This window comes from Tiliqua scincoides, chromosome 1 (genome assembly GCF_035046505.1).
Source record: "Tiliqua scincoides isolate rTilSci1 chromosome 1, rTilSci1.hap2, whole genome shotgun sequence".
NCBI lineage: Eukaryota > Metazoa > Chordata > Lepidosauria > Squamata > Scincidae > Tiliqua > Tiliqua scincoides.
The window spans coordinates 305,026,498-305,044,580 of record NC_089821.1 but is presented as its reverse complement, the minus strand read 5'-3'; the positions used below and the strand labels follow the sequence as shown (position 1 = coordinate 305,044,580).

The 18,083-nt window shown below is 41.3% G+C and overlaps 1 protein-coding gene across 1 annotated transcript in view; it reads left to right on the top strand.

The window, feature by feature from the left end:
* The window catches only part of JAG2 (jagged canonical Notch ligand 2), a 102,935-nt gene that overhangs the window by 63,936 nt on the left and 20,916 nt on the right, over positions 1–18,083 (top strand). Inside the window, exons 6-15 of the mRNA XM_066612318.1 lie at positions 7,497–7,627; positions 8,036–8,155; positions 9,465–9,578; positions 10,869–10,982; positions 12,408–12,521; positions 12,953–12,999; positions 13,337–13,510; positions 14,710–14,860; positions 15,324–15,488; positions 16,819–16,932. Coding sequence (XP_066468415.1) covers positions 7,497–7,627; positions 8,036–8,155; positions 9,465–9,578; positions 10,869–10,982; positions 12,408–12,521; positions 12,953–12,999; positions 13,337–13,510; positions 14,710–14,860; positions 15,324–15,488; positions 16,819–16,932 — 1,244 coding nt within the window. The remainder of the gene's footprint in view (positions 1–7,496; positions 7,628–8,035; positions 8,156–9,464; positions 9,579–10,868; positions 10,983–12,407; positions 12,522–12,952; positions 13,000–13,336; positions 13,511–14,709; positions 14,861–15,323; positions 15,489–16,818; positions 16,933–18,083) is intronic.

Sequence of the window (18,083 nt, the reverse complement as noted above, 5' to 3'; positions counted from 1 at the left end):
TGCTTCCTCTGAATAGTTTACTGTGAAAGGACTGCAGCTGTTTGCTATGAACAAAATTAATGCCAACTTAAAAAAAAAAAATTTTCATCAGTTTGTCCATTTTCTGCCCCGTATCAACTACTAAGCTAAAAAATGGTCCCTGTCTTGGAGGGTCCCTGTTTTGGAAAGATGAAGACAAATTGCAGGGAAGATAAATACCTAGCCCACAGGTTCAGGAGTTGTCTGTGTCAACTCATTTGGTAGTAATAGTATTACTACCAAAGTATTAGTAATAGTATTAGTCACTGAGCATGTCTTCCTGTACAGAAGATCCTAACAGTATCCTAATAGTATTACAGTATTACTGTACTAGTATTAGTATTAGTATTACTAATAGTATTACAATTCTTTGAGTAGTATATTACCTTAGAACAGTGGTGTCCAAACGTTTTGGTAAGAGGGCCACATCATCTCTCTGACACTGTGTCGGGGCCAGGGGAAAAAATAATTTACATTTCAAATTTGAATAAACTTATATAAATGAATATATTAGAGATGGAACTTATATGAATGAATGAAGGTCTTGTAGTAGCTCAGGGCCTCTAAAAGGCCTTGCACAAAGCAAGGCCAGCCTTTCCTTTGCTGTCACTGCTGCATCACAGAGGTGAAACAGCCACTAGTTGAGGAAGCCCTCATCCCACAGCTCAGGTGAGAGGTCGAACAGTTGTCCTCACACTGAGAACAGTTGTGTTGGATCAGCACAGGCTCTACCAAGTCTCTGGAGGACCAGAGGCTCATTGGAGACTGGGGGTTCCCTGTGGGTCGGATTGGGAGCCCCCAAGGGTCGCAAGTGGCCACTGGGCCGGGGTTTGGGCACCCCTGCCTTAGAATATAGGCAAAGATAGCATTATTTAATGTACTCATGGGCAGCATCCTCAAATACTGAAATCTGTGGATGTCGAGCCTGTGGTTAAGGAGCGGCCTCTGTATTTTTTGATAATTTCTTCCAAGACTTTGGAAGCTGAAGTTTCTGCCACAGATCTAAGCTATTTCATTCTCTAAAAGGTGGTTTAAAGGTGCTTACTAAGCTCTTTAGGGGCCCTGGTTATCGGCTAACACAGGGGTGCCCGAACTCTGGCCCACAGGCCACTTGCGGCCCACTGCAGGTCCCCATCCAGCCCCCAGGGGGTCCCCCCACCTCCAATGGGCACCAAGCCCTCACCCCAGGCTGCGCTGGCCCGCCGCGTGAGCGCCGCGCCTTGCTTTCCCTTGCTGCTGCTGAGCTCAGTGGCAGCGAAGGAAAGACAAGCCCAGTCGATATGCAGGGCCTTTTATAGTGGGAAGGTAACATGAGACTTGCAGGTCTCGTGTTACTTCCCACTATAAAAGACCCTGCATGCTTGCCTGCTAGTTTCTTCTTCCTTGCCCATGGACTGGGCTGGGATCAGCTCCGTTTGGCTCGGCTCCCCTCCCCTCTCCTCCCCTCCTGCAACCTGAGCCGGGCAGGCAGGTAGGCATGCAGCTGGGCAAGCAGGCAGGCAGCCCAATCGAGGGAAGGGGGGAGAGCGAGGGGGCAGGTGAGCAGGTGGGTATGTGAAAGTGTGGAAGATCCCCCCCTCCATTTGTGTGTGTGTGTGTGTGTGTGAATGGGATCATAAACTGGCATGAAGATCCCCCCCCCTTCTTAGGGTGGATGGGATCATAAACTGGCATGAAGATCCCCCCTTCTTAGGGTGAATGGGATCATAAATTGGCATGAAGATCCCCCCTTCTTAGGGTGAATGGGATCATAAACTGGTAAACCTGCCTCATTGTGCATTTACGTGCATGTCCAATATGGCTCTTGGCTTAAGAACATAAGAACAGCCCTGCTGGATCAGGCCATAGGCCCATCTACTCCAGCTTCCTGTATCTCACGGTGGCCCACCAAATGCCCCAGGGAACACACAAGTCAACAAGAGACACGCATCCCAGTACCCTCCCTTGCTTCTGACATTCTGAGGTAACCCACTTCTAAATCAGGAGGTTGCACATACCCATCATGGTTTCCAAACTGTGATGGACCTTTCCTCCAGAACTTTGTCCAGTCCCCTTTCAAAGGCATCCAGGCCTAATGCCGTCATCACATCCTGTGGCAAAGAGTTCCGCAGACTAACTACACACTGAGTAAAGAAGTATTTTCTTTTGTCTGTCCTAACTCTCCCAACTCTCAATTTTAGCAGATGTGCTGGTGTTATATGAGAGGGAATAGTACATCTCTCTATCCACCCCTGCATAATTTTGTATGTCTCAATCATACCCTCCTTTACTGTTGTGTTAGAGTTGGCAGACTTTCTCCCAGACCCCTTGGACTTTTTCTCTCTCTAGTGTGCCCCAGGAATGTGGTATGATCTCGTGCAATCATTTCAGACACGGAAATGGAATTGAAGCTGTTCTAACACCTGCCAATATTGGATATGACCAGACTTCCTGTTTGGCAGGAAACCTTAATTTACTCTTCCTTGTAAATGTGAAAGCTGATCAGCGTACTGCACATAACTTTTTGACTTGTAAACACTGTGTTCCTTTTGGGTGGGTGCCAGTTTGCAGGGAGGGCTTGAATAGGAGATAGTAGGTGATGTAGTTTCTCTATTCATGGTTTGGAAACCAAGTTTTAACTAGTTAACTTCTTTAACAATGGCACCACAGCAAGTCTTAGGTAGACAAGTAGTTACTGCGCTACATCAATCACTTTGCAGTAATAGTAATTTTTGCCATTGGTCCTCTGAAAAGTTGTACAAGGGTTTTAGTATTTCTTAAACTGTGGGTCAGGACCCACTAGGTGCGTCACAAGCCAATTTTAGGTGGTTTCGCATTCATTTCAATTATTTTTAATATATTAGACTTGAGGCTACCATGGTATATGACTGCATTTGGAAAAATATTACAGAACTGTAGTTTTAACAGGCTACTATGTATATGCTTTTAACAATGATTCTAAATGGGACTTACTACTGGGTAAGTGTGGGTAGGATTGCAACCTAGGGTTGTGAAAAATTTTCCTGCTTGATGATGTCACTTCTGGTCATGACATCACTTCCGATGGGTCCTGACAGATTCTCATTCTAAAAAGTGAGTTCCAGGCTAAAAGTTTGAGACCCACAGGTATAGTGGACATGTTCTATAGGAGAAGGCCATGTGCTTTTTTTTTTTTTTTTTGCACAGATTGTGTGACAGTTGCATCCTTCCCCCAGTTCTTCCCTTCCCCTGGAATTAAGAATGGCTCCCTCTATGGAGACCATTCCGTGGGATCTCAAGACCTCCTTATTCATGAAGGCTTTGAACTGATACTGGGACCTGGCGCTTTTTAATGGTTTATATTTTGTTGTGATCCTTGGTGTTTTAATGTTCAATAGTTTTTAATATATATTGTATATATTGTATGACTTTGATGTTTTTATATTGTTAGCTGCCTTGAGTCTCCTTGATGTGGGACAAAAGCGAGATAAAAATACTATAAATAAATAATTTAAGAAGGGCATTGACAAACTGAAATGGGTTCAGAGGAGAGCAGGTGGTGAAGGATCTAGAAACAAAGCCCTGTGAGAAATGGTTAAAAGTACTTGGTAATGGTATCCCGGAGAAGAGGCTAAGCGGAGCTGTGATAGCCATCTTCAAGTATCCGAAGGGCTGTCACACAGAAGGAGCAGAAATATTTTCTATTGCTCCTGAAAGCAGGGCCAAGGACCAATGAGCTGAAACTACAGGGAAGTAGATATAGGCTAAATATAGAGTTAGGCTAAAAATATTCTCTGCTAACTGGGCAAAGAGGCACCTTTTTAAAGTGATGGCCTCTTATTTTTAGCAGCAGGAAAGCAACTGTCCCTGTTTTCCTATGGCTGTTGCTGGTGTCTCTTCTGCAATTTTGTTTGATTGTGAGCCATTTGGAGACAGGGAAACATTTCGTTACGTGAACCACTTTGTGGCTTACTCCAGTAAACAATTATAAAAAATAAAATCCTAACCTTACTTTACATTTGTGTTTAACTGCCTCCTCCTTCTCTTAATAATTAAATTCAATAGAGATACCACTTTCACAGAGAGATTTTCATTATTCCCTGAAAGGATAAACCACATATTTTTGGAGTCAGTTTTATCCGGTAAAGCGAGTGATTAGAGGTCTTGGGGCCAAACAGTCTCAGTCTATTCTCAAACTTAAGAAATTCTTCCTATATTAAAAATATTTAAACTGTAAGAATTGTCCAGCGCTGGAGCTAATTGCTTTGTGAAGTAGAGGACTCCTCCCTTTTTGGCTGTCCAGCCTCAGCTTGAAAACCTCCATCAGTCATCAAGAAAAGACAGTGTTTCTTTACCTAGCATGTAATTAGTCTGTGGAACTCCTTTCCACAGGATGTGGTGATGGTGTCTGGCCTGGGTGCCTTTAAAAGGGGGTTGGACAGATTTCTGGAGGAAAAGTCCATCACAGGTTACAAGCCATGATGGGCATGTGCAATCTCCTAGGTTAAGGAGTAGGCTAGCTCAGAATGTCAGGTGCAAGGGAGTGTTAACAGGATGCAGGTCTCTTGTCTTGTGTGTTTGCCTTTAGCATCTGATGGGCCACTGTGAAATACAGGAAGCTGGACTGGATGGGCTTTTGGGCTGATCCAGCAGGGTTCTTATGTTCAGTTATGGGTGCTATGGAAGTTGCCTTCGCTGAGCAGGGGGTTAGACTAGGTAACTTCTAAGGTACTTTCCACTTATTCTATGATCTGTAGCCTGACATTTCTGACCATATAACAACTGGAACATAACACTCAAAATTAACTATATAGAAACCACTGAAGGTGAAGCTTGAGGTAAACTGATATATGAGGCAATCTGTTGTCTGCATCCTTTTCTCCACTCCATCTTGAAGCAAACCATTTGAGGATCACTTAACAATTGTAAATGTTTAGTCAAACACAAAGTGTTAAGAAGACAAGAGCATTTGCCTTGTATAAGTACCTGGCAAACCCTGTTTACCTAAACTCTAATTATCCAAATGAGTTTTTGTCCCTTGCAATATAAATTGACAACCTGCATAAGCTCAAACAGAATTTGGAAGAGATCACCTGTTTTGTTTTTTTGGTTCCTAGAGAAATTCAACAGTTAAGTTGCAAGCAAGCTACTAAATGCAAAAGTAGCAATTTTTATATATAGGTTTTAGAAAAACCTATATTTCTTCAGAGCTCTTTGGTTTTACTTCATTCGTTCTATCAAGTTAATCGCATCATGCTGCTACAGAAGTTCTTGGTAACCATTCTTCCTCCTTAAATGGAAATACGGTTCCATTGTGAACTGAAATTTCTCCATGATTCATCCCAGGTGGCTTTTAATATTCCAGATTTCAAAGCAGACAGTGCTCAATTGGAGCAAAATACAGTTTTAAATCACATTTCTACACTAGTGGAACACTTTAAAATTGTAAACATTAAAACTATCTACTGATACACTTTTCCAATGTGGTTCTGTTGGAATACATCAATTTTAAAAGTTCAATTTAAACATAAAAGTTAAATTCCCCTACCATTTAGCTTCTGAATTTAGGTGTTGGGGACATAAAACAGGGAAAGACCTTCATGGCCTGGTTTGTGAATTTTCTGGAAGCTTCTGGTTGGTTGGTGTTGGGAACAGGATGTTAAAATAGATGGATCTTCTGGTTTGATTCAGCCAAGCTCTTAACATGGTTTTCCTTTTCAACTTTTTCTTTACTGAATGCTTTGGTGGCCTTTTGGCCACTGTTTTATCTGCAACCCATGTATGTATTGGGTGATGCACACACGTGATGGTGGGTGATTGAAAATGAACAAGATCATGTAGTTAATGGTGTTCAAAGTGCTGTAAAGCTTCATTTTGAATAGACACAAAGCAAGATTGTGCTCTGTAGCATGTGCCAATGTATTGCAGATAATTCTAGCACCTACCTGTCTTGCATTTGGGTGTTCCCAGTATAAGTGCTATGGTCTGGGTCTCAATTAAGCTATTGGTAGTAAAACTGAACTCGTGAGAAGCATGTTACTTTCAGGGATTGGCTTTGCTTATTTCAAGGTGTTTGACTACATGCATGGCTGAAGCCATATACTTAAGGATCTCATCAGATCTACACCTTGTGACAGTGTCTTGGGTTATACTAACCATGCACTGTCCATAAGGCAGACATAGCAAAGTGTGTTTTCTCTGCTTTGCCACAGAGTTATATTCCTCTAGGAATTTTCTAGAGGTTATAAATTTTCTAGGAATGATCCAAGGCCACTCCTATTTACCAGAGTTGAGAAATATATCAAGTGGCATATCCTGGTTTTTTCCAAATGTTTTAGCACCAGGACCCGCTTTTAAAAATGACACCCTATCAGGACCCACCTAGGTTTACCAGACTTTTAAAAAAAGATCTAGAAAAAAATTTTATTGATAAAAATAACCAGTAAGACCCACAAACATTTATCTCCCTATATTACACATGCTTGCAAACTGTAGGCACTGAGCTGTTTGCAGGGTAATTAGTAGGTACAGTATCTGATTTTTGAATAAATTCCAGGCTTGAGGCAATAGTTACCTTATCCTTCCATCACCTTTTCGTGACCCACCAAAATTCAGATAGTGACCCACAGTTTGGGAAGCACTGGCATCTTCTATTTGTGAGTGTGCATGTGCACTTGTGCTACCTGAGCTCTTATTGTAGTGAATGAAAAATTGGGAAACTGAAAGCAAAGGCGTTTTATTTAGATATCTTTTTTCTTACTGCAAATGGGAGCACTATTGTGCAAATAAAGAACTAAATGAACAAAGGTTGGGATTGCCATGTTATGTATTTGGGGGGGGGGAAGTCTCATTGAGTAGGTTTTATTTGGGGATAACATATGCCTAGGATTACAGGGTGGTCTAATGCAGCAGTCTGGGCATGCGTTGTTGCAATAGCATTGAAGTAAATAGAGTTTGAGCAGCCTGACTGTGAAAGATTGCACTCTAAATTGTTGGGCAGAAAGTGTTCTTCAGATACTTGATAAAATTGATAGGGTTGCTTGGTGTCTTTGTAGTGTCTCTCTTAAATAGCTTAGGTGCTCCCTAGTCACAATCACAATAAATAACCTTGCGCTCTTTCCGGTCTACTGTCAGTGTAATCCTGAGTGCGGTTACTCAGACATGAGCCTTTTTGTGTTCAGTAGAACTTGGGAGTGTCTGTTGTATGCTATTTGGATTTAAACATTGTAATGTGCAACTTCGTGTTTATCCTAACATGAATTTTCTTAATAGTCCTTATACTCTTAAATTGTCAGATTGTGTTTAATCCATACAGAACGTGGCAACGTACATACCTAGAAGTATGTACTGAGGCATACATTTGAAAAGACCACACATGACATGCCATTATTCTGTTGCTTGCTAAGAACAGATAATACCTACCTGTATTTTAATTTTAAATACCTAATTCTGTCAATAAGCGTGCTGGCTAAATAATTAAGCATTGTGTTGCTGACATTTTTTTATGTCCTTGTGTCTAGGTGTCATTATGGTTGGCAAGGGCAGTTCTGTGATGACTGTGTCCCTTACCCAGGCTGCGCGCATGGGAGCTGTGACAACCCATGGGAGTGCAAATGTGAAACCAACTGGGGTGGCCTGCTCTGCAATAAAGGTACCAAAGTTCTGTTCGTAGTAAAAACTGAATCTCATTAGTAACATTATAGCAATTGTTGATATAAGCATGCATTAACTACAACGCATCTGCTTCTAATGCATTCTCATGCTCGAATGCCATTGGTAAGTTTTAGAGTTCGGCAGTGCAAGAGCTGCTTCATGCATTGACATACGAGATTGTGGTTTAAAGAGGATGAGATTGAGACAGACAGCTATGAAATAACAGGCCAGCTTACTAGTGGCTGATAAGAAGTTACCCTTTTTAGGAGAATGAGAGGCAGGGAAAAGGTTATAGCCGTGTTCAAGCCAGGAAGTTATTCTTCCTGCCTAGAATCTTTCAAGGGTGCCAAGTAGCAGATTTCTGTTTCCTCTTATGTCAATTTTTTTTCTCTCGTTCTCTGCCTAGATTTAAACTACTGTGGAAACCATCACCCATGTGTAAATGGTGGAACCTGTATGAATACGGAGCCAGACGAATACAGCTGTGCTTGCCAAGATGGTTACTCTGGAAAGAACTGTGAAATTGGTATGGACAGTCCTTGCATGTCAACTTGTAGATAGTTTTCTATCTGAGATAATGAGTTGCTGGGCATTGTGAATCATTTTCAAAATCATTCTTGCAACCCACACATCTATAATGATATTGGGAGAGAGGTGTAGCAATTAGCTGTACAAATGTTTCACACTTTCTTGTAAATCCCCTCGCTCAGGATCTTTATAGATTACCCCTGCTAATTGGGTTACCCCTGCTAATTGGGTAAGAGGCACTTTTTCAAGTGGGTGCTCCTTTTTTTTAGCAGGGGGGGAGTAACTGGCCCACCTAACCCCAGCACTGTCTGTTTTAGTGGCTGTCTGCTGGTATTCTTTTGCATCTTTTTAGATTGTGAGCCCTTTTGGGACAGGGAGCCATTTAGTTATTTGATTTTTCTCTGTAAACCGCTTTGTGAACTTTTAGTTGAAAAGCGGTATATAAATACTGTTAATAAAATAGATCTTCTCCATATATCCCTACTAACTGGGCAAGAGGCACTTTTTTAAGGCACTTCCTGCTCTTACATTTAGCAGGAGGGGAGTAACTTGTCCCTTTTCGCTCCAGCACAGTGTCTTTTTCTAGTGGCTATTTGCTGGTGGTGTTCTGCATTGTTTTAGATTGTGAGCCCTTTTTGGACAGGGCACCATGTGATTTGGTCTATAAATAACTTTGGGAATTTTTTGTTGAAAAGTGGCATATAAATACTGTTAGTAATATGCATAAAGGGAATAAAAGTACAAATTTCTTGACAGTATGTCCTATGCTTGCTGACTAGTCCAAAGGCATATTGTGTTGATATTCAGAGCACAGGTCCACCTTTGGCATCCGTGGGGGTTCTGTTCTTGGAACCTCCACAGATGCAGAAAACCACAGATAATGAACTCTGCAGTTGGACCTCCAGAAGTGGCTTATGGTGTGTCTGGGCGGTTATCTGTGTGTCCTCCCATGGGTTCAGAACCCGTGGTGGGTCAAATCTGTGGGCTCCAAACCTGCAGATAAAGAGAATCCACTGTACTGATTTTCAAAGGTCCAATCAGTAACAAACACTATGTTGCATAAGGAAATTTATAAGAAGAGTGATTTTTATGATGGAGTAGATTCCTTCTAGAATCTGATTGGCAGTCTTCCTTCAGAGCAAGAGAATTGGTCCCTGAATGTGCAGAGTGCTCTTGACAAACGATTTTCCCTAGCTAGGGAAGGTAGCTGAAATCTCTCATGAAGACCATACCTTTGATGTCTGTTCACAGATGTATTCAGGTGCTGACTGTATTTCCTACTGAACCGGATGTTTTTTTCTCATTAGCTGAACATGCTTGTGTATCAAATCCTTGTGCTAATGGTGGAATCTGCCATGAAATTTCATCGGGTTTTAAATGCCAGTGCCCAGCGGGGTGGAGTGGACCAACATGTGCTATTGGTAGGTACAGCTTGTTTCAATACTCTGATCATATCTTGCTAATAAAATAGAGGGTCATCAGGTGAGAAGCCAGAGTGCCAAACCTTATGCTGTGCTGCTATGTTCTGTCAGTCTTCCCCTTATCTCTCAGGGCGTTCTAAACTTGTTAGCCCTAGGCATCCTTCAGTCTCGGAAGACTATGGTGTCACGCTCTGAATGGTGGTTCTGGAACAGAGTGTCCTCTCCAGTGCGTGAAGCCTGGGTAAAGTAGGTATGGAGGGTAGGCTGTTACCCATGCAGCAAATCCCCCCTCTCCACGTCGCTGAAATGGTCCAATGAAAAGGCAGAGGCCAATACGGTTGGTTCCAGCGGCGTCGCAGGAGTTGCCAGAACATGACTGTGTTCAGCCATGAACTGCCTCAGGGACTCCGGCTCCGGATTTTGCCTCAAGGTTGACTCCTGAAGCCTTTTCCATAACTGGATGTAGCCACAAGGCAGTGGAGGTTTGGGATCAGAGTTTTCCTTCTCTCAGATGAGCTGCCTTCCCAGGCTGACGAGTCCCATCTACCCGGTTTCTGTTTAGTCGCCTCTTATGACAAGTACAGCCAAACTGAGGGCCTTTTCTTATCCCCAGCCCCCAGGGGATTAACTTTTGACTTTTTATAGTCAATTTATTGTCACTGTGTCAATATACAACAGAAGGACAGAAATTGGGACAAATTTATCTCTATGGGTTAATATCAAATACAGTTTATGTAGCTCAGTGGTTCCCAAACTGTGGGTCAGGACCCATCAGTGGCTCACGACCTGATTTTTGTTGAAATTTTTTAAGTCTCATAACACTAAGCGGGTCCCAATAGAATGTTTCAAAAAGTAGGTCCTGGTGCTAAAAAGTTTGGGAACCACTGATGTAGATGTTTTTACACTTAAGTAAGAGTGAATGAGATCTAGTTGCCTTGTTTCTGAAGATTGCTGTTCATGTTATATTTTTAAATTGCTAGATTGTACCTCCAGTGCCTGTCTTCAGAATTGATTCTAGATTTAATTGATCTCTACTCATAATGGGTATTAACTGTTATGGATAGATACGCCTGTGCATAAGCCCATGTGATATCTTCAGTGTGTGAGCATTGACCGTAAACAAAGGTGAATGATGGCCTTATATCTGAGTGGCTGGTTTTTCAAAGCTTTCCCTAGGATTTGATTTCTGTTCTCTAGAGATAACAGGGCTCCGTTGTCTTTTTCGTTCTTGCTTTGAGAGTGTCTGTATGTGGTTCTTAAGGTGTCTCAGACCATTCTTTCCCTCCCCAGATATTGATGAGTGTGCATCTAACCCATGTGCTAGTGGTGGAACTTGTATTGACCGCGTTAATGGGTTTGAATGTATATGCCCACAGCAGTGGATTGGGACCACCTGTCAGCTTGGTAAGTCTTCACAATTGAAGGTGACTTGAAGAAAATGTTGTGCGTTTTAAATTTTTCAGTCGTTGGTCATTTATGTGAGAAATGTAAACTGTTACTATTTCTTGAACATCTGGAATCTACACTACATAAGGCAATGCCTTATTCTCTGGGAAACATTCTTCTCTGCCTTGATGCAAGCTAGAGCAGTGGGTGACAGTGGCCCTGGCTTGAGAGCAATGGCCTTAGTCTCCGGAGAGGCTAAAACTAAGGCATGCCTGCATTGTTGCTTCCCTTTGTTATCAGATAGCCTTTGGCTCATGTTGTCTTGGTGTGTTTGGTCATAAGCTCCTCTTTTCCTGCACCTTGCTTGACCATGCGTCTCTTCCGGTGTGGGTGCATGCCTCAGGTCTTTGCTGAAGTGCTGACTGACCCTGCTGGTGTGGTGCAAACACATTCTCTCACTCCTTGAAATCACCCGTGGGATTATTAAGTTCTGACATATTTGTGCCAAGGATCTATTGGAATGTACGGGTAAATGCAGGTTGCCTTTCAACTGTGCCTGGTTGACTGTGCAAAAGCAGCAGAGAATAGACCAGTGAGGCATAGATATGGACTATTGGACCCACATGTGACAGTATGGTAGATTTCCAGCACAAGCTCCGCCTGAATATCCTTGCTGCAATTAGTGGAGAAATATATCATCTTACAGAACAGCTTTTTCCTACCACTTCTACAAACGTTTCTAGATCTCATTGGTAGGAACATGGGGTGTTTTATCTAGTGGAAAAATCTCCTACTACATCCAAAGTTTGCCTCACTAATACAGGCTTGCACCACTTAACAACATTCCACTTAACAACGGACCACATATGACAGCAGTCGAAGCATAAAAAAGAGGTTCTTAATGAGGTAGTCAGGACTCCCATAGCCTGCAGCAGGTGTCTGTTTACACAGCAAAGAGACTCTTAATGCAAAGAAGAGGCAATCAGCCTCCAATAGCCTGTGCAGCCAGCTAGTTTCTTGCAGGGAGTGTCTGTTTACGCAACGAAGGCACTAGATTGAACTGAATGTTCACTTAATGACCTAATTGCATAATAGGGATTGGAGAACATCTCCGTCGTTAAGTGGCGCACACCCTTGTATGTTACGCTTTTCAAAAGGATGTGTATTAATACATTAAAATGGCATACAGTGACCATATCTCTGTTTAACTGAGTTTTAATGCAGCATTAGAACTTAGACCTTTTTATTCTTGTGAATCTTGCATGTAGGGGAAGGATGCGGTATGCACTTTGAAAATATCAGCAAATGTGTATCAAGAGGTGGTAATTGGATCCATCTTGCAAATGACATGTGGCTGATATTTGGAAAGCTTTGCTTTGGTGCAAGGGCAGTCTTTCTGGGGTTTGTTCTTCACTCTCTGCTTTTCTTTCTCTTCTTTCACAGATGCTAATGAGTGTGAAGGGCAACCCTGTCTTAATGCTCATTCTTGCAAAAATCTTATTGGTGGATATTACTGTGACTGCATTCCAGGATGGAAAGGAGTCAATTGTCACATCAGTCAGTATTAATCTTGAGTATATACATTTGACCCTAAAAGAGCTTTTATTTGTAGTCTAAATTAGAACGTTATCCTTAATTTTCCTACCTTAAGACTCCTGTATTTCAGAAAATTGCTTCTAATCCCTTTAAAGGACCATCATGACACCTTTTAAGCAGATGTTTCCTTGCATCTAAAGCTTTAGCTTTTGGGGTTGTGGAATGAACTAACTGAGGAGAGACCTGTACTGTTTGAGCATGGCACCTTGCATATTGATTGAAATAGAAATAACAGCTTTGAACTCTCTCAGACTTTATTACCCACGAAGACTTTCTTGAGAGAACTTCAGATTGGTCATTGAAATGGGCATGAAGACATAGCTAGTTTGGTCTTTTTTCATTTCAGCTTTAGTCATCTTCTGTTTCTAATGACTTAAATATTCTATCCATAGATATTAATGATTGTCATGGACAGTGTCAAAATGGAGGAACTTGTAAGGTAAGACTAACTTCCCACTTTTTATTTAAGGTGCTGTGAGCCACTCAAACATTGAGTGCATTGTATAAAGAAGTGGTTGACAGGGCGGCTAGCTTGGCAGTGTCCCGTCCCCCCTTGTCGCACTCTTGGTAAGGAGACACAATCTCCTTTAGGACCACAGCATAGCCTTCCCCCCCCCCCCCGCTGTAGTCCTGGTCCAGATCATGCTCTCATATTTATGTTATTAAATGCAGTTGTAGTCCAGACCTAAGAATCTGTCTCTGAAACTGGTTCTGCAGGATGGCCTGTGTGCAATATCCTCTGAAAACATGCATTCTCCTTTCAATTTTTTTTTTAGGATGAGGTGAATGGGTACCATTGCTTATGTCCTCGTGGTTTTGTAGGAAAGAACTGTGAGACAGAAGTTGATGAATGTGCAAGCAACCCATGTCAAAATGCAGGACATTGTAAGGACCTGATCAACGGATTCCATTGCCTGTGTCCACCAGGTTTCTCAGGAGACTTCTGTGAGGTGAAGGCTTCTTTGAAATTGTGAATAGATCTGATAGTTTGAGTTTTAGGAGGTGCTTTTCTAGGTTTAGCTTGGAACAACACAAAACTACAGTTTTGTGAATTAATAGTACTGTGTCTTAATAGTCCATGTAAATAAGCGTGTGTTTTGTACCAGCTCAAAATGCTTAGGGATTCAGGCTGTCCCAAATTCAGTCCTTTTTATTAAGCATTCATTTTACGCAGTCCCATTAGCTTAACTTCTGAGACTGTTCATAGGATTTTGTCTGAACCAATGTTTCAGTGTTTGTCCTCCACTGTATCACATCACATGGTCCATCTATTTGAAGTACCACCTGAAGTAACTGGTGATGACATAACCACCAGTTACTTCTGGGTTGGGTGACCAATACCAGTGACAAATGCCAGATAAAGGCTCAGGTTGCACAACAGGGCTTTTTCGAGCTCTTATTTGCAAACTGATTCTGACCCTTGATGAGATTTGTAATGTTGTGTTATCAGATGAATAACAAAGGAATCTGGCAGAGTTCCTTAGTTTTCCAAGAAATGTGTCTTCCATTCCAAAAGTTTTTTCATTCCACAGCTAAAGCTGAAATGTAGAAGGCAAACTCACACGAATGGTAGGAACCAAATAGTCAATCCATGAAACATTTCTGAGAATGCTTTCACTTTTTTCATAGCTTCTCGTAAAAGAATATTGTTAATACTGTTAATAATAATAATAATATTGAGTCCAGTTTACCCATCTCTTCCTTCATGTTTTTGCTCACAGCACCCCAGAAAAGCCAACCCTGAGGATTCAGGGACCCTTGGGGATACTGTGTAGAATATGATGTGAAATTGTAATACAAAAGTTAACCCATTTTTGCCCAGCCCACAAATGTATACACTTGATCACTGTTGTGTATAGGCAACATTGGGCAGAAATGGCTTAAACAGTTAAAATTGGTTAAAATTCTACATTTAAAATTGGAATATATTCCTCTTGAGTTGATAAAAATAGCCTTCCCAGGTTTAGATTGTGTGTGTTTGATGTAGATAGAGATGAAATGACCACAAATGATTTGCAGCTGGAACTGTATTTATCCATGTATATGAATGTGATACTGAAGTGGCTATAGAACATGTTAGCTGACTCTATGCAATACTATGCATTGACATTCCTCAGTGAACTTAACAAATACTCCGGATCTCTTGCAGGCCGATATTAATCTCTGTCAGCCCAACCCTTGCCGGAATGGAGCTAAATGTTATGATCTGGGAGGAGACTATTACTGTGCTTGCCATGATAACTATGATGGAAAGAACTGCTCTCACCTCAAAGATCATTGCAAAAATAATTCTTGTAAAGGTATCCTTTGTCCTCCACAAATATCTACTTTTTAGTAGCCACGTACTTTAGAAGCATCTTTCCATACTTGCGCACACACACATGATTTTTAAGGCAGGGAGTTGGATTAGGTGACCAATTAAGGCCCTTCCAGCTCTGTGATTCTATAATTTAACAGAAATTCAAATTGTGAGAAGAGAAATCTCTAATACACTTTATTCCTGTTAAGATGGCCTCTCCAGACACCCATTTTCTCTTTCCCATCTACTCTGCTCTTAAAACTTGTCACATGCATTTAACACATGTTCTCATTCAAAATATATTGAACCTGCTTGCTATCGATATTCCTTAATAGAGCAATTGTGATCAAAATATTAGCAATATATTGAGATAAAGGACCAAGGTGCGTGCTTGAATATAGTCTGAAGAAACTTTTCCATAGATGCTATATGTAGTCTAATGAAGCTTTTTTTTTTTCTCCTAGTAATTGACAGCTGTACAATAGAGGTCTTCACAAATGCTACCCGGAAAGGTACACGCTTGATCTCATCCAGTGTGTGTGGACCACACGGACGGTGCATCAGTCAGCCAGGAGGCAATTTTACTTGTGCCTGCAAGAAGGGCTTTACTGGAAGATATTGTCATGAAAGTAAGTGGAAGGAAAAGTTTTAATAAAAACAGATCTCTCAAGCTTGAGTTTATTTAAGGACCATTACTTCAAAACTATTAGGGTGCGAGCTTAGGCATCTAATGGGAATGTGAGCGTTTCACTTCTAGATCATTCAAAGCTTTGTTATGGCTGACAATTTCTATGAGTAGTAGCAGTTTCCTCTCTGCAAGAGATGGGTGCAGTGTGAACTTTGTAGTAGAAATATTATTAAATAATGGTGGCTCATTCACAAACCATTTCAAGATACATTGGAAGATGAATTAAATATTTTATTTATTTGCGAGATTTATATCCCACCTTCCTCCCACACTGAAGGGAATTCCGAGCGGCAACAACATAAAAACGGTACAATTGAATTAAAACAATACTGAAACAAAAAGCTTAAAAACAAAATATTAAAATAAAGCAAACAACCCAAATCGCACAACTGTTAAAATGCTTATAATTAAAAGCACTGGCCTACAGTGTGGGTTAAAAGCTTTCCTAGATGAAAAGGTCTTAAGGGCCTGCCACAAGGTCTGCAGGGAGGGAGCCATTCTCTGGAAGGGAATACCATAAGTCAGGAGCCACCACTGAGAAGGCCCTGTTTCTAGCTGCCACCTCCCTCACCTCTACTGGTGGTGGCAAAGTCAGAAGGGCCCCTTCTGCTGACCTGACAGGGTGGGTAGGATTATATGGAAATAAGGTGTTAGAAGATGTCCGCTGCAACTCACAGTGGTTGGACAACTCACAGCAAAACATTTGTCCGCTGCATATCTGTAGCTTTTGAAGGGATAAAAGATAACAAACTCCAATTTTCTCATATGCCCAGGAAGTTCATCTCCACTCTGAAACTACTGCTACAAATGGACCCCCATCTTTCAAACTATAGAGAGTCAGGGAAGGAGAGGGTACCGTATTGGAAGTGCCCGCGCAGATCTGAAATTGGTAAAATTCCAGGTTGTTCAAAAGAAAAAGATCATCAGATGTCTACTCAGTCCACTATATCTAACTTCTAATTGTTAATTGTGTCTGCGATTGCAAGAGAAGCCTCAAAGATTAGAGAGAACCTATAAGAACAATACTGGACTGCAGGATCAGGCTTTGTAAATAGTGTTTTTAAATATGTTTACATGAAGCATCTTGTTCTTGGAGGCTGTTTCAGAAACAATTTAAACTTTCGACTAGTTCAAATAACTAGCTGGAGATTTCTGCTGGTGATTTCTGTAACCTCCAAACCAACTCATTATAATAAGGCAGCATCACCGAGACATGCTGTATCTCAGCTAGATAAAATATTTCTAATTATGATTTGTATTGCCGTTCTTAGATATCAATGACTGTGTTGGAAGACCATGCAAGAATGGTGGGACTTGTATCGATGAAGTAGATTCTTTCAAATGCTTTTGCCAGAGTGGCTGGGGAGGTCAACTGTGTGATATTGGTATGTATCTACATACGTTTAACAGACTCGACGTCATTATTCAGTTGCTGTGGAACTTCCCCCTCACTTGTTGCAGTCCAGTCTTAATCATGTTGTGCTCAAGAATTTTAAGTTTATGCAGTGGTTCCAAATTGTGGGTTCTGGACCCACCAGTGGGTCATGATCCAATTTTTGATGGTTCGTGAAACTGGCAGGTATTTATAAATCAGGCAGCAACTCTAGGGCCTCTAAAAGTTTGGGAACCACTGTGTAGGGAATCTACTTTATGTAAGAAGTAGCAATATGCTTAAAGCTGCAGGCTCCATGTTTGAGAATTAATTACCTCTGTTTTGTTTAACGAAAGGGCCCGGACTACATCCCTGATAAAATCCCACTCATAATGTGTCAGCTTTGCTGTCTTATCCAGATTTGTTTATATTAAACAGGGTTTGTAACCATAATTGATAGCTGTGGAAATAGATTTGGACAGAAAAAGCTAGTTCAAATAAAAGTCTACTGTGGTGTTTGCAAACCTGAATTGTCATCACATCAACAGAATGTATTTAACTGAGTGAATTTACAGAAATATTAATGCCTTAGCCCACTCAGGAGTCTTTTGAATAATTACCTTTTGAGCAGAAGTTCTGGACTGGGATTTACTGTTAGACTAAAATGTTAGTGTTTGGGCCAAATCGATCTGATTCTTCACAGTGGTGTGAACATGTAAAGCTGCTTAAGTCAGATGTAGCCCTGTCCTGTCTATGAATGGCAGAAACTCTTAACGCCTTTAGCCTAATGTTTTTCCCCAATCCTGCAACCCTTTTGAAGTCCCTTTTGAACCAAAGGTGATACAGACTGAAGTTAGAATCTCTTGCTTGCAAAGCATAGTCCTCTAAAACTGAGCTATTGTCACTCCAACAGAATAATGAAGGAAGGCCAAACATGCTGAGATCCCAAACTGTGATGCGGTGTCAGCCCCATGTTAGAGAGAAACTATTTTAAATGAATTTAAAACCAAAGGAATCTCCCTTCTCAAACTGCTTTCTGCACATGGTTCTGAGTAAGACTTGCTTTTGTGGGAAATCTCCAAAACTTAAGCAAGTCATTAGAAAGAGAATTCTGCTTTATCATTCCTTCATCCATATTTCCAAATAGCAGTTCTGTCCTTCACA